General features: G+C 55.2%; 1 protein-coding gene across 2 annotated transcripts; it reads left to right on the forward strand.

Annotated features, from left to right (window-relative positions):
• Window positions 1–501: 501 nt before the first annotated feature.
• NES (nestin) lies at window positions 502–8,822 on the forward strand. 2 transcript variants are annotated; one of them, XM_066261796.1, is made up of 4 exons: window positions 502–1,411; window positions 2,526–2,650; window positions 4,398–4,471; window positions 4,714–8,822. In XM_066261796.1, exons 1-4 carry the CDS (start codon window positions 629–631, stop codon window positions 8,358–8,360), a joined length of 4,629 nt encoding a protein of 1,542 aa, XP_066117893.1. In that variant the 5' UTR covers window positions 502–628; the 3' UTR covers window positions 8,361–8,822. The 2 variants fall into 2 exon arrangements, with proteins under 2 accessions (XP_066117893.1, XP_066117894.1); XM_066261797.1 differs by lacking the exon at window positions 502–1,411 and adding an exon at window positions 2,210–2,441.
• Window positions 8,823–14,056: the final 5,234 nt, after the last annotated feature.

Here is a 14,056-nt window from a genome sequence, read left to right on the forward strand (position 1 = left end):
GCCTTCTTCCAGTATTTCGGGTGGGTGAGCTTTTGCTACTTACAAAAATGGCCACATTTATCCTTTCAGCAGTTCTGTGAAAGTTCCATCATTGCTCCTATTTTATGGATGAAGAAACTGAGTCTTAGAGGAATTCAGTAAGTGGTATCTTTCTTGGCTGTGCTGAGTAACAGTCGGGAATCCTCTCCAAGGTCTGAATCCCCTTGGCACTCCCTCCACAGGCTCAGTTCCTGTACGTAATCTGCTTTTATCGGGGGTATGACCCTTCCTCACCGCTTCCTCCCTCAGAAAGCCACCATCGGAGGAGATTCTCCCTGCATGGCTTTTCCTTCGGTTCCGCTCTCACACCAGGCCGCAGGGACAGAGGATGCCGCTGTTCCTAAGGGGTTAAAGCCTAGGTCCCGCCCCTTCCCCACCCCAACCCACCCCCCACCCCCACCCCCAGGCTGGCGGGAGTATGAATAGCCTCGCTCCCACTCCTGACTCTCTGTCGCTCAGGCTGCTCTTCGCCCGTCCTGTCATTGTCCCCATCGGTCTCCTTTTCCCTTTCATCCTAAAAGCTTTGAGAGCCGCTGGCTTTCTCTCGGTTACCCCGCGTCTTTCCATCTTCGTGGGTCAGACGAGCAGGATGGAGGGCTGCCTGGGGGAGGAATCTTTTCAGATGTGGGAGCTCAACCGACGCCTGGAGGCCTACCTGGCCCGGGTCAAGGCGCTAGAGGAGCATTATGAGCTGCTCAGCTCTGAGCTCGTCCGTCTCCGGGCACAGTCCGGAGACACCTCCTGGCGGGCCCGTGCCGACGACGAGCTGGCGGCCCTGCGGGCCCTCGTCAATCAGCGCTGGCGGGAGAAGCACGCGGCCGAGGTGGCGCGCGACAGCCTGGAGGAAGAGGTGGGGAGCGTGGCGGGCCGGTGTCAGCAGCAGCGGCTGTCCCGCGAGCGGACGGCGGAAGAGGTGGCCCGCAGCCGGCGTGCGGTCGAGACGGAGAAGAGCGCCGAGGCCTGGCTGCGCAGCCAGGCGGCGGAGCTGGAGCGCGAGCTGGAGGCTCTGCGCGCGGCGCACGAGGAGGAGCGCGCGGGCCTGACGGTGCTAGCCGCTGGGCTCCCTCGCCGCCCCGGCCCACCCCGCGGGCCCCCCGCGCCAAGCCCCGAGGTTGAGGAGCTGGCGCGACTGCTGGGCGAGGCGTGGCGCGAGTCAGTGCGCGGCTACCAGGAAAGCGTGGCGCGCATGGAAGCGGCGCTGGGCCAGGCTCGCCAGCAGCTGGGTCACTTGGTACAGGGCGCTCGCAAAGGGCGCCTGGAGCTGCAGCAGCTCCAGGCCGAGCGTGGCGGCCTCCAAGAGCGCAGGGCTGCCCTTGTGCAGAGGATGGAGGGCCGCTGGCAGGAGCGACTGCAGGCCACTGAGACGTTCCAGGTAAGGAGGGGTGTGTGTGTGTGTGTGGGGGGGGGGGTGTAGGAGGGTGTGGTCCTAGGAGAGACAAGGCTTCGAAAAGCCTCTTCGGGGCTTGGAGACCTAATGGGGAAAGGAGTGGGAAGTGGGGGGTGGGGATGGCTGTCTATTCAGGAACCACCTCTTAGAAAACTCGCAACTGGTGCCAGAGGCCTTAGACTTGCGCAGCTCCTCCTATGAGGTGGGAATGATGGGGTTCAGAGCACTCTCAAATCACACCGCCTGGAAGGTCAGGCCCGAGTCGGCTGTAGCCCCTTCCCACTCTGACGACCTGTGGGCCCCTCCCTAGGCTCTGCTGTCTGGCAAGATGCCTAGGACTTTCCTTCTCAGCGCTGCTGAGAATTATGGTCCTGCTATTCAGAATCTTCCAAGTTCCTAACCACCCTCATCCTCCTGACAGGTGGGGGTAAGGGGCCCTGCGAGAGGAGCTATCCTCCCTTGTCCCCTGTTATGGTTTCTCAACTTCCTGAGCACATTCCAGAAGGCTGGGACAGCTGCTCCTGCTCACACTGCACATTTGTGACCAGCAACTGAGAAAACAGGCCCCTGCCTGGGCCAGACAGAGTTCTCATCATGGTCACCTCCTCAGCCTTCCTCTCAGAGGAGACAGATTCCAGAACATGTGGGAAGTGGAGGGGGTGGGAGCCTCGTGTGAGGAATAAAAGGCAGTGATTAGGGCTAGGGCAGTTTGGCTTCTAGTCTTGTGGGCTCCAGGCCTCTTGATTAGTTGTTTTTCCTTCTGCTTCTACTTTTTTATCCTTCTGCTTCTCTCTGTAACCCATCTCCTCCCCTTTCTCATGTCCTCCTTCCTGTGGAAGCTGAATTCTGAGCAGCATATGCAACCATTTAACCAGCATCCTCAGAGGAGGAGTCCCCTGGGAGAGGGCTGAGAGGGGCCCCTGTGCTCCTCTTAGAGGCTCTAGAGGGGGTTCTCTGGGCAGGGAGTGGAGTAGGGAGGCAGGAATCTGCTCAGCAAAGAACTCAGGAGCAGAAGGTACCGCTGCAGCAGCCGGGGGATGCAGGTTAGTCAGCAGGCAAGTCCCTTCCTTTTACTAACTGCCTCTGGCTTGCTGTGCAGCTGGCCGTGGAGGCGCTGGAGCAGGAGAAACAGGACCTACAGAGGCAGATTGCCCAGGTCCTGGAAGGTCGGCAGCAGCTGGCACGCCTTAAGATGTCCCTCAGCCTGGAGGTAGCCACGTACAGGTACAGGTTGACCCCGACCCACCGAGGCACACCGATGCACACGTACAGGCTAGGGCAGAGGTTACTCAGCTGAAGGAGCCCAGAGCCATGGGTCGTGGCAGCTCTGCCACCACTAGGTTCTGTAACTCAAGGCTGATCCCTTTTACACCAGGGTATTTCCCATCTGAGCTCGCTTAATCCTCTGTGGGTTCAGGACCAGAGAAGTATCCTGTGCCCAGGAAATCCTGCAAGGAGAGATGATATTGCTGAGTGGGACAGCCTGAGGAGAGAGAGCTGGATACATGTGGGGCATCTGCATCCAGACCCTTACCCCAAGGGGGTGAAGAGCCCTGTCTCTGTGTGTGCACTCACACCAAGGGGATAACGTCCTTGGGCAACTTCAGAAAGAAAGAACTGCAGGTGTGGATAGGTGGCATTGGCTTGTACTGACAAGTACCCTTGTCTGGAAGATGGAAGATGGGCTGGGTGATGTCCAAGGCCCCTTTCATCCTGAATGTCATGGGGCCTGACTACTTTCAAGCCCTAGTCCCTTGGTCCTACCTAACCCTTCGGCTAGCCACATTTCTTGTTGGCTCAGGAGAGGCTGAGAGTGAGGAGGTACTGCTTCTTTGGCTGTTTGGCCTTGGGAAAACTCATAGCTTCTTCTGGGAGACTGGCCTGGCTGGCTGAGGGTCCAGGGATGGAGCTTGAAGTGGCTTTGCCACCATGAAGGGCTTTGTATACCCAGTGAGGGCCAGCTAAACAAGCTATGAGGACAGTGCCCCCAGAATCCACAGGCAAACAAAGGCAGGAGTCCTAGCAGAGGTTCTGGAGGGGAAGGGAAGCAGGGCCCAGAAAGGAAGGTCAGTGAGGACCCAGGGATGAGGAAGGGAGCGGCTGTATGAGCTCAGAGGGCAGGATGCTGCGTGGGGAAGGAGAGGAGAGACTGGACGATATTAACCAGACTCAGAGATCATGAGAACGAGCCTAGAGCTGATGTCCAGTGTAACCTATTGGATTGATTGGTCCCCCTTCCCCCTGTTAGTCCCCTCTTCCTCAGTCCCCATGGGCCACTGAGGCAGGGGCATGAATACAAAGACCTCCATTGCCCTGAAAGGCTTGGGATCCAGAGTATTTAGACATCCCAAGATGAGGGCCTCGACCTCAATCAAACCACTGAAGGAAAGGGTCTCAGCAGGCTTAACCTCTGGTTTTTTGAGGCATGAAAAGGATTTGGAGAGAGAGCTGAATTCTTTTGGGCTTTTTTTTTTCTTTGATTAGCTCCTGGGGCCTAGGGGAGGAGGAGGGATCCTATCCCATGGGAACGCCTGAGAATTCCCATTTCCCCTGGGAAGCCCCCTCCTTAGACCCTCCAGATGGTGGTGTGGACAATGGCATCCATTAGCATGAGAATGGGCACCCCCACACACAGAGAGGATGAGGTCATTGGTCTGGGATGGGGAGGAGGAGGCTAGTCTAAGCAATATGTGGGTGTATATACACTGTGTCTGCTGTGTGAGAATCTGCTGTGTGTCTGTGAACTCATGTGTGTCCCAAATATGCGTGTGATGCTGTGTGACCAAGTGCATAATGTCTGGGTATGTGATTATGTGGTTTCATGTACACAGCCAAGTATAACTCCACCTGTGGCCTCTGTGTGATAGTGGTTAAAATGAAGAGGAAGCCTGCAATGCCAGTTTTCCCTGGCTGGCTTGCCTGCTGGCCTGTGGACAGAGGGCCGATCCAGTTTTTCCTCCCTCATCCCCAGGACCCTCCTGGAGGCTGAGAACTCCCGACTGCAGATACCCGGCGGCGGTTCCAAGGCTTCCTTCAGCTTCCAGGGTAAGAGTTGGGGCCAGGTTCTCTCCCTGAAACGCTACCCTTCTTTGCTTTTCATACTCCAGAACAGTTTTTTTTCTGAGTAGCACCAATCTAAGTCTTGACTTCTTGGCCCTCAACAGCCCAGATAGTAGGAGACAAGGACAGGGCCCGTGGATACCTTTGCCAAAAATGGTAACTTTTCTGTGGCCCCCTCCCCAGTGCCAGTACATACTGACAATGGTTTTTCTCCTCTGCCTTTCTAGACCCCAAGCCGGAGCTGCATTTTCCTGGGACCCCAGAGAGCCAGTGTGTGGGGCCTTTGCTGTCTGTCCTGAGCCCTACTCCCCTCTCCTCACCCTTACCACATACCCCTGTTCCAGTCTTTCTGAAGAGCCAGGAATTCCTCCAGGCCCATACCCTCGCCTTGGCCAGCACCCCCATCCTACCCACAGCTCAGGCTCCCTGTCCTGCTACAGATGGAGAGAGCCGAGCCCAGGATGCCCCTGTCTCCATCCTGCAGCCACAGGTTGGGAGACAACAGTTTCCACAGGCCATGCGAGCTGAAGCCAGTGTAGCCACCCCTGCCAGCATCCTGCCAGGACCAGAAGAGCCTGGGGGCAAGCAGCGAGAGGCCAGTCCGGGCCAGGCCCCTAAGGGTCATGCCTCCTTGACCCCACCTCTCAGCCCTGACCACTCTAGCTTAGAGGCCAAAGACGGAGAACACAGTGAGACTAGAGTATCCAACAGATTGCAGGACGAAGGGGAAAGGGAAATGTGGGAGCTGGCAGGGAAAGAAATAGCTATAGAGGTCAAAGTGATGAGCAGTTTTCAGCAGCAAACACAGCAAGAACAGGGGGATCTGGACATGAAGGAAATTCAGGACTCCCAGGGTCCTTTGCAAAAAGAAACTTTGAAGTCTCTGGAAGAGGAGATTCAAGAGCCACCGATGTTTCTGGAAAAACAGAGCTATGAGACACAGAGATCTCTTGAGAAGGAGAATCAAGACCTACTGGAATCTTTAGAAGACAAGGACATGGAAGTAGTGAGAACTCCAGAAACAGAGACTCTAGAACTACTTAAGCCTATAGGAAACAAGGACCCACAGACATTGCAATCTCTAGAAAACGAGAGTCAAGAACTAATGAAATCTCTTGAAGATAATCTAGAGACATTTTTATATCCAGGGAATGAAAATCAAGAATTAGTGAGATCTCTAAAAGGGGAGAACTTTGAGTCCTTGGGAGCTCTAGAAAAACAGAATCAAGAGCCACTGAGGTCTCTAGAAGAAGAGGACCAAGAGACAATGAGATCACTAGAAAAAGAGAACCAGGAGCCATTGAGATCTGTAGGAGAAGAAGACCAAATGACATTGAGACCTCTGGAAAAGATGAAATCAGAGCCACTGAAATCTCTTGGAAAAGACCAGGGGATATTTACACCTCTTGGAAAAGTGAATCAAGAGTTATTAAGGTCCCTGAAAGAAGAGAGTACAGAGGTAGTAAGATGTTTAGAAACAGAGAATCTAGAATCATTAGAGTCTACAGGAGAAGATCTAGAAATATTGAAGTCTACAGAAACTCAAGAGCCATTGTCGTCTCTGGAAGAAATGAATCAGGAGACAATGAAATCTCTAGGAAAGGAAATTCAAGAACCACTCGGGTCTGTGGAAGAGAACCAGGAGTCATTGAAGCCCCTAGAAAAAGAGAATCAGGAATCACTGAGGTGTCTGGGAGAGTGGAACCAAGAAAACTTGAGATCTCCAGGAGAGGTAGACCAGGAGAGTCAAAGGTACCTGGAAGAGGAAGAGAGCGTGGAGAAGGGAGAAAATCAGGAGCCGCTGAGGTCTCTGGAAGAGGAGGGACAGGAGCTGCTGCTGTCTGCAGATCAGCAGAGGTGGGAAGATAGGGTGGCTGAGGACCAAGAACTAGATCAGGAAACACCGTCTGGGAGGGCTGGAGTGGACAATGAGGATGAGGCAGAGCTGGACCTGAGGGAATGGGATGGCTTCTCTGGAAAGGAGGAATCTGCAGAGGAGGGAGAGCTGCAGCCGACTGCCCCAGGGAGGGCCTGGAGCACAGGTGAGGAGACCCCAGGGAACCCTGAGTCCGAAGAGCAGAGGGCTCCGACAGAAGGCACCAGTGGGGAGGAAGGTGCTGAGGGCCTTCAGGACCCTGGAGGACAGCCAGAGTACATGGGGGCCCCAGGCCTCCGAGCGCCCTGGGAAATGTCAGAGGTTACAGAACCAGTGTTGGAAGATGAGGATAAGGCCCCAGGGGGTGGCCAAACCCCAGAGGTCACCTTGGGGTTGGAGACAGCTGTGAGTGAGTCTGATTCAGGAACTGAGCAGGGACTGGAGCAGGAGGTGGTAGGGTTAAAGGACCTGGGCCAGGTGGCCAGAGAGGAGGTGGTGGAGCAATTCCTAGGGAAAGAAGGTTTGGAGGCAAAGAGGATGCAGGGAGGGCCTGGAAAGGACCCGGGGGAGGAAGCTGCTCTGGAGCCAGAGCTTCCCATACTGCTCAAGAAGGAAAGGGACCCTCTGGAGTTTGATAGGACTGAGGAAGAGTTGGAGCCTGGGGCCCCCTGGGGAGCAGAGGAGGTGTTCCCTGCTGAGACCTTGGGCCATGATGGAAGTGGTACCCCTCAACCCAGGCCTCTGGGGTCAGAGGATGCTGAGGAGGATGCAGAACCAGTGCTAGGGCCTTCCAGCCCAAGGCCCACTGAGCCCTTGTCACTCACCCCAATCCCTGACGATACCCCTGGGCCCCAGCCCCTCGTTGAGGGGAACCAGGAGTCTAGCTGGGGGCTGGGGTGCAGGGCTGAGGCCCTGGAAAAGGTGGAGGGTGAGAAGGAGGAGCTGGGGCCTGGGGGACTCCCTGAGGACCTCCAGGATGAGGGGGAGGAGAGCAGAGATGAGAGTGAAGCTGATGAGCTGGGGGAGACCCTTCCAGACTCCACTTCCCTGGCCCTCTACCTCAAGTCTCCTGCCTCTCCCAGGTGGGACCTAGCTGAGGAGCAGAGGCCTTCTCCTCAAGGGGAGACCCGAGAGGAAGGCTGGGATCCTGCTGTCCTGACCCCTGAGGGCCATGGGGCCCACCCACGGGAGGAGGAGTGGGGTGGAGAGGAGGGTGAGGGGTGTGGCCAGGACTCGGACCTGTCGGAGGAATTTGAGGATGTGGGGACTGAGGCTTCTGACCTTCCTGGGGTCTCCGGGGAACTGATGGAACCTGTGGGCCAGGTGTCCAAGCTGCTATTGGAGCCTGAAATGTGGAGTCAGGATAGGGAGTCTGATGGGTTTGCAGATGAGGAAGAGGGTGGGGAGGAGGGAGAGGAGGATGAGGAGAGGAGAGAGCCAGGGGCTGGGCAGTGGGGGTCAGGGTCCTCTGTTGTCAGCCTTCCTGCCCTGAGTGGCTCTCCGAGGGGGAACCTCCTGGGGTCTGAGACCATGGATGCCAGCATCCTCTGGGATGATGGCTTGAGGGGCACAGTGGCTGATCCCCCCATGACTGCCCTGGAGACTGAGTCCCAGGACAGCACTGAGCCCTCCAGCTCAGAGGAAGATTCTGATGCTGCCCCCTTAGAGAGGGAGGATCAAGTTCCTGGCCCTCTGGCGACCCTCAGTGGGACAGAAGATACCACTGGTGTCAATGGTCAGGGCCCCAGTTTGAAGAAAGAGTTGGAGCATGTGAATGGAGGGGTGGTGAACGGGCTGGAGCAGTCTGATGAAACAGGGCAGGGGAAACTGGGGGCCCTTGAGGGGGACCAGGAGAGCCTGTTGGAGGAGGAGGAGGGGAAGCAGGGTTCTCCGAAGACCTCTTTGACAGGGACTCCCCTTCATCTGGGCCCAGGCCAGTTCCTGAAGTTCACTCGGAGGGAAGGAGATGGGGATTCTTGGTCCTCAGGGGAGGATTAGACAGTACTTCTGCACTTCGGATTTGGGCAGGGTCATGTCCCTGCTCAGGGCTAGCACCTTAACTTTGATCTGACCTGTGGTTTCTGTTCAAGAGGCTGGCTGGCCAAGGTGAAATGAGGTGTGGAAAAGGGATCTCTTCCAAAAATGAAGAATCCAGGAATAAAAACAAGCCCCTCAGACCCTGCAAAGGGTACATCATGCCTTCACTGTCCCCTCTTGGGGACACGCCCCCCTTCCTTGCCCTACTTTCCTCGTCATCCCTTCAGGTAGAAAAGGTCTGGGGCCCAGTGGTTTCTCCAAGGACAGACGGCGGTGGTGGTCTTTGTGCTGGGGTTCACCAGTGCTACCCCTCTGCACTGCACCCTCATGGGATGTCCGGCCAGTGAGGCTCCTCTGTCCTGGCGCCCCATATTCCTGTCCTGTGTGGCCATGCCCGGTTCATCCTTGCCTGAATAAAGTAATGCTTCTGTCTACAAAGTCTGGCCTCTTCTCCAATGCAGGGGATCCTCAGGGCCAGCACCAGAGCTGGGGAGACTGGGGACGCATCAGGAGATGCTGATGTTGAGGAGGGTCCGCTTCCTGAGGAGAGGAAGTTCTGGGAGGCCTCGGGAGTGAGGAGGCCTACAGACTAAGGCTACAGGCAGCAGTGCTGGAGGACTGGAGGTGCCAATCGAGGTGACCTCAGTGCTTGAGCATGCAGGCTGTCATCTCTGCCACATAGCTGATTACAGGGAGTAAGACTCGTGCCGCCCCCACTCTTGCCTTTCCTCCCCCAAGGCACTCAGTGCCGCCAGCATAATAAGCCCCTTTGACCCCAAACCCAAACAGTTGTCTGGCTTGTGATGTCTGCATGGACCGGCTGGGTCAGAGTGGGGTGAGGGATGAGAGAGGCTGTTCTGCCTTAGTTTTGCTGTATGGCCGCAGGTCAGCATTCAATCTCTCTGAACCTCAGACTCAGCCATATAATGAGGGGCGCTGCGCTGGGTGACTTGGGGAGCCTTCCAGGGCAGGGAAAGCAGGAGGAAGTCTAGGGGAAGCTGGAAGCCTGCAGCTTTGAACTTCAGTAGTTCTTTTCTCACATGCTGAAGCAGGAGGCAGGGATGCTAGAAAAGTGAAAGTGAGGATGGGGAGAGACTGAAGTGGCAGGGGCCAGACGGGAGCTAGGGGCTGTGTTAATAATGGGTAAACCGAGGGTGGGAGGCACACAGCCACAGCTTATCTCCATCCACCCCCTTCCTAGGAGATTCCTGGGTCCCTGGGGATGGCAGGGAGGGACCAGAGGTTCCTGGATTAAGTGAGAACTGCAGGCCTTGCAATCAGGATCCCCAAATAGAGGCCATGCCCCAGCTCAGTTCGGTGGGGAAGGAAGATCTAGCAACACCTCTAAATATCCCTGGTGGGGATGGGATGGGGGCTGCCAAACGTTCTACATTTGGAGACAATCTCAAGTCTGGGAGCTGGATGAGGGCCCATGAAGATGAGAGGAGGCAGTCTCAGCTGACCTGGCCTCCACTCATGTCTGCTGGTCAAGGAGGGGTGCACAGGAGGCCCCCTGACAGAGCCTCACTGTCTGCCTCTGCCTCTGCCTCTGCCTTTCTCCTCCATCTAGGAGTCTCTGTCCTGGGCACTCGGGCTCCCATTTCACACACACCCCTGCCCTCAGGGTACAGAATTCTGTCCCCACCCTTCTGGCAGCCCTAGCCCCTACTCTCCTTCATGTACCCACTGCTAATAAGGCCCAGTGTGATCCTGCCAGGCTTCCAGACTGGAGGGCAGCACATTGCCATCCAGACAAATAGGCCCACTCCCTGACCCTTTAATGGACACAGGAGCACTATGTGTGATCTCCCCAGGCCCTCAGACACGCTGCCTGGGCAGGGGACCAAGGACAGGGGCAGTCCTTCCCTGTGCCTGGGCGACATCCTGTCCCACAGAGTTACACAAACCAGCCAATTCTGCTAAGAATCTCCAATGGGGAAGGATGTAAGTTAACAAAAGTAAAGACTTTCCTAAAGGGGGTATGTGGTGGGTGGTGTGTTCTCTCTGGAAATGGCCATCTGTCTACACAGCAAGAGAAATACAGGCTTGAAAATAACAGGAACATTCCTGATGACAAAAATAGGAGTGATTGTCATTTTTCAACAAATACATGCTAAGTATCTACTATGTGCCATATATTATTCAGATATTGGAAGTCCAGGATTCCTCGCTCATGAAGCTTTATCTTCTAATTCAGTGGTCCCCAACCCCTGGGCTGCGGACCGGTACTGGTCCATAGGCCATTTGGTACCAGTCCTCAGAGAAAGAATAAATAACTTACATTTTTTCTGTTTTATTTATATTTAAGTCTGAATGATTTTTTATTTTTAAAAAATGACCAGATTCCCTCTGTTCCATCCGTCTAAGACTCACTCTTGACGCTTGTCTCGATTACGTGATATATTTATCCGTCCCACCCTAAAGGCCGGTCAGTGAAAATATTTTCTGACATTAAACCGGTCCGTGGCCCAAAAAAGGTTGAGGACCACTGCTATAATTGAACAAGGGTTTCAAGTGGAATTCTATTTGAAATCAGGGAAGTGCAGGAAGTAAGTGGAGCAGGGAGCAAAGGACCTGGCTGGCCTGAATGGGGCTGGGTGGAGGGTGGGAGGCAGTGGCCAGGGGGTCTACTCTGAGAACCTGAAGGATGAGCAGAAGCTGGCTAGTGGGGAAGGAAGAAGAGGGAGGAAAAGGGTTCTGGTCAGAGGGAACACCATGTGCACAATCCTAGGGCAAATGGAGGGAGCATGGGCATTTGAGGAATAAAAAGATGGCTCATGTGGCCAGAGGGTGGAGAAGAGAAAGAAGATTGACAGTAAGACTGGGCAGAGGGTTAGGGGCACTAGCTGAGGTCTTGCCAGACAGTTAGAAAATACAGACTTCTTCCCAAGCATATGAGGAGCTTCTGAGGTGATGTGACCAGGTTTGAATTTTAAATAAAATCTGACTACTGTGAGCATGGCCCAGAGTGGGCAAGAGTGCTTTAGGATGGCTACTGCAGGGGGGTGGGGAGGAGGCACAAAGGGGCAGCAGAGTTTTAGGACTTGCGCTCCACTGTGGGGCCTGGGGGGATATGGCGGCAGAGGCTCCTAGGGCTTTAGCCTGGGTAGCTGGGAGATACTGGCCCCATCTCTGAGCTGGAGGATTCCGCAGGAAATTGTGAGCTCTAAGAGGGATGCCCAGGAGGAGGGTGAGACGTGGAGCTCAGGAGAGAGGACCAGATTGGAGACAAAAATTAGAGAGTTCTTGGCCTAGAGGTTGCCCAGACAGAGCCCTCAGGGAACTCTGGGCAGAGAGGAGACACTTGGGCCGGGGCAGGAGGAAAGGTCAGAGAATAGGAGGACCAGGGGACTGTGGCACCTGGGTAGACCCGGTAATGTAGAAAACTCCAGAAAACTAGGCCTTTGTCCAGCCCAGTGCCCGGAGGAGGGGGGCAAGGGTGTTCAGTAAACTTGGATTGAATGACTATGATGAAGTCTGACAACAGGAAGCACTTGGGAGGGTGGAGTCCCCAGCACCCTCACCCTATGAGCAGGACAAGTGGGAGGTTATTCTGGGGCCTCCTCTGGGTAAATATAGCTTCTGAGTGGGGACGGTCCCCCACCCCCAGGTGGCTTCCTCGTTTGTTTAGGGCCTTTCCTTATAAGGCTGTGCAGACTGAGGGCTATAGAGGGTGAGGTCAGGGCTGAGCTTTCCATTCAGCCCAGCCTGATGCTGTTCCTGTTGCCCCTGTGGCTGCCAGAGTCTGAGAGGAAATCGAAGGCCAAGGCTTTGGGCTCCAGCCAAGGGAGCTCAGAGTGGGGCTTCTTAAAGGGCCCCGAGCCTTTATGTCTGCTGTGAGAGCCCAGTTCGGGCACTGGGAGAGGCTGTCCCTTCCACGGTCCTCTCAGAAGGTGGTGTTGGGAACCCTGGTTTTCCCTCTGTATAACTGGCTCATCCTCTGAAGTTTTGTGCAGCTCTGACACCCTGGGTCTCACCTTTATCTCTTCTGCTGCAAGGGCTGCTCCTCTTGCTTTGGCCTCTTCAGAGCAAAGACTCATTCATTGCTGCCAAAGGCCCTGGCTCCTCAGCGCCCCCTTCTCAGTCCCTCTTTGGGGAACCAGCTGCTGCCACTTGACCCTGTGGTGTCACAGCTGCTGTCAGCAATGTCATCCTTGCCAGGCAGGGAAGGAAGAATGTGATTTCATTTCAGCTGGAATGTGCCCTCTGAGGCTGTCCATAGAGAGGGGAGGGAATGCAGACTAAGTTGCCCAAGCTGAGAAAACCCAGGAGGGCCGGGAGCTTGGGAGGGGCTCTTGCGTCCTCGCTGGGCCCTGCCCCCAGGCCATAGGGAGGCTTAGTTCCAGGAGGGTCCTGCAATAGGATGGACCTTCATAGTAGGTGGGAAAAGAAAAGGCTTGAGAATAAAGAAAAAACCCAGGCACCCATTCCTGAGTCCACAGACCCACCTTAGAAAGATAGGAGGAAAGTCTCAAGTCACCCAATTGTGGAGGAAGAACTTGGCTTGGGGCAGGAAGAGAGACAGAATGGCCTCAGGTGAGGGCCCTCGGAGTCTGCAATGGGTAGTAGAGGAAAACATGGTCCTGTTTCCTCTCAGTGTTCAGAGTTCCCTCACACACCTCCCTGCTTCCGTTCACCCTGGGGACCCCTTTTCCTCTTCCCTCTTTCTAACCCAGCACCCCAACACCCACATCGGGCTTGCCTCTTTGCCAACATTTCAGGAGCAGTGGACTCCGCCTCCTGACACCCACTCTTTCCTTAAGTCCATTATTCCAGGCTTGCCACTGTGGATACCCCTCCTGTCACCTAACACCTGTTTTTGTTTTTTCTAACGCCTGTTCTTGGTGCTGTTGCGCCAGTCCCTCTTGCCCCAAGCCCCAGAGTCTCAGGTCCTAGCGCCCTCTTGCCCCCTACAGACTTCTCCTCTCCCAGCTTCACACTCCCCTCCCTTTAGCCCTACTCACTCTCCCCGCCTCCATAACTCAGCTGTGACTCCAGAAATAAACAGAGGCAGGAGTCAGGGGGCCACTGTGAGGAACCACTTCCCAGCAGCTGTGGACTCAGCTGCCGATAAGACAGAGCCCCAGGGTCCCAGGAAGGGAAACTGGGAGACTTGAGCGGTGGGGAGATGCCTAGCTGCTCTGGGTCCTCTGGGACTTCATCTTCCCGGCTGAAAAGACGCCTCCCTATCAGCCTCACTCTCCACTCACTCTTCTTCCCCATCTCCTCATTTCACTTTTCCTCTGTCTTCCACTTACTTTTCTTACTCCTCCCTGGTTCCTTCCAACTCCTGAATCACTTGGTATCTCCTGGATTTCTTCCTTTTCTATTTATCTCATTTGCCAAGAAGTTATATGTCAAGGAGAACTTCAACTCGCCTTCAAGGGGAAACTAAGGCAGGGAGCCTTCCCTTGTCAACGTACTAAGAGTTCCTAGATTCCACTTGGAGTTCATAGGACATGGGTCAGGTGGCTGTGGGCTGCTTCCCCTAAGTGCTCCAGTCCAAAGTGGTCAACAGCCTTACCTCTGTTAACGAGCTGTTTAAGGAAGAGCCACCGGGAAACAAACACAGAGGCCACAGACCCACCCACCAGGTGATTAAGTAGAGCTGAGTCTCTCAGAGGGAATTTTCTCACATTTTTTTCCTTTTTCCTCTT

Source organism: Saccopteryx bilineata, chromosome 2 (assembly GCF_036850765.1).
Source record: "Saccopteryx bilineata isolate mSacBil1 chromosome 2, mSacBil1_pri_phased_curated, whole genome shotgun sequence".
Taxonomy (NCBI): domain Eukaryota; kingdom Metazoa; phylum Chordata; class Mammalia; order Chiroptera; family Emballonuridae; genus Saccopteryx; species Saccopteryx bilineata.

Bases quoted from the DNA above. Each gene is read 5' to 3' on its own strand.
- NES (XM_066261796.1), top strand. From the start codon at position 629: ATGGAGGGCTGCCTGGGGGAGGAATCTTTTCAGATGTGGGAGCTCAAC. The intron at 1,412-2,525 runs GTAAGGAGGGGT...CTTGCTGTGCAG, and splicing joins AGGCCACTGAGACGTTCCAG to CTGGCCGTGGAGGCGCTGGA. The intron at 4,472-4,713 runs GTAAGAGTTGGG...CTGCCTTTCTAG, and splicing joins GGCTTCCTTCAGCTTCCAGG to ACCCCAAGCCGGAGCTGCAT.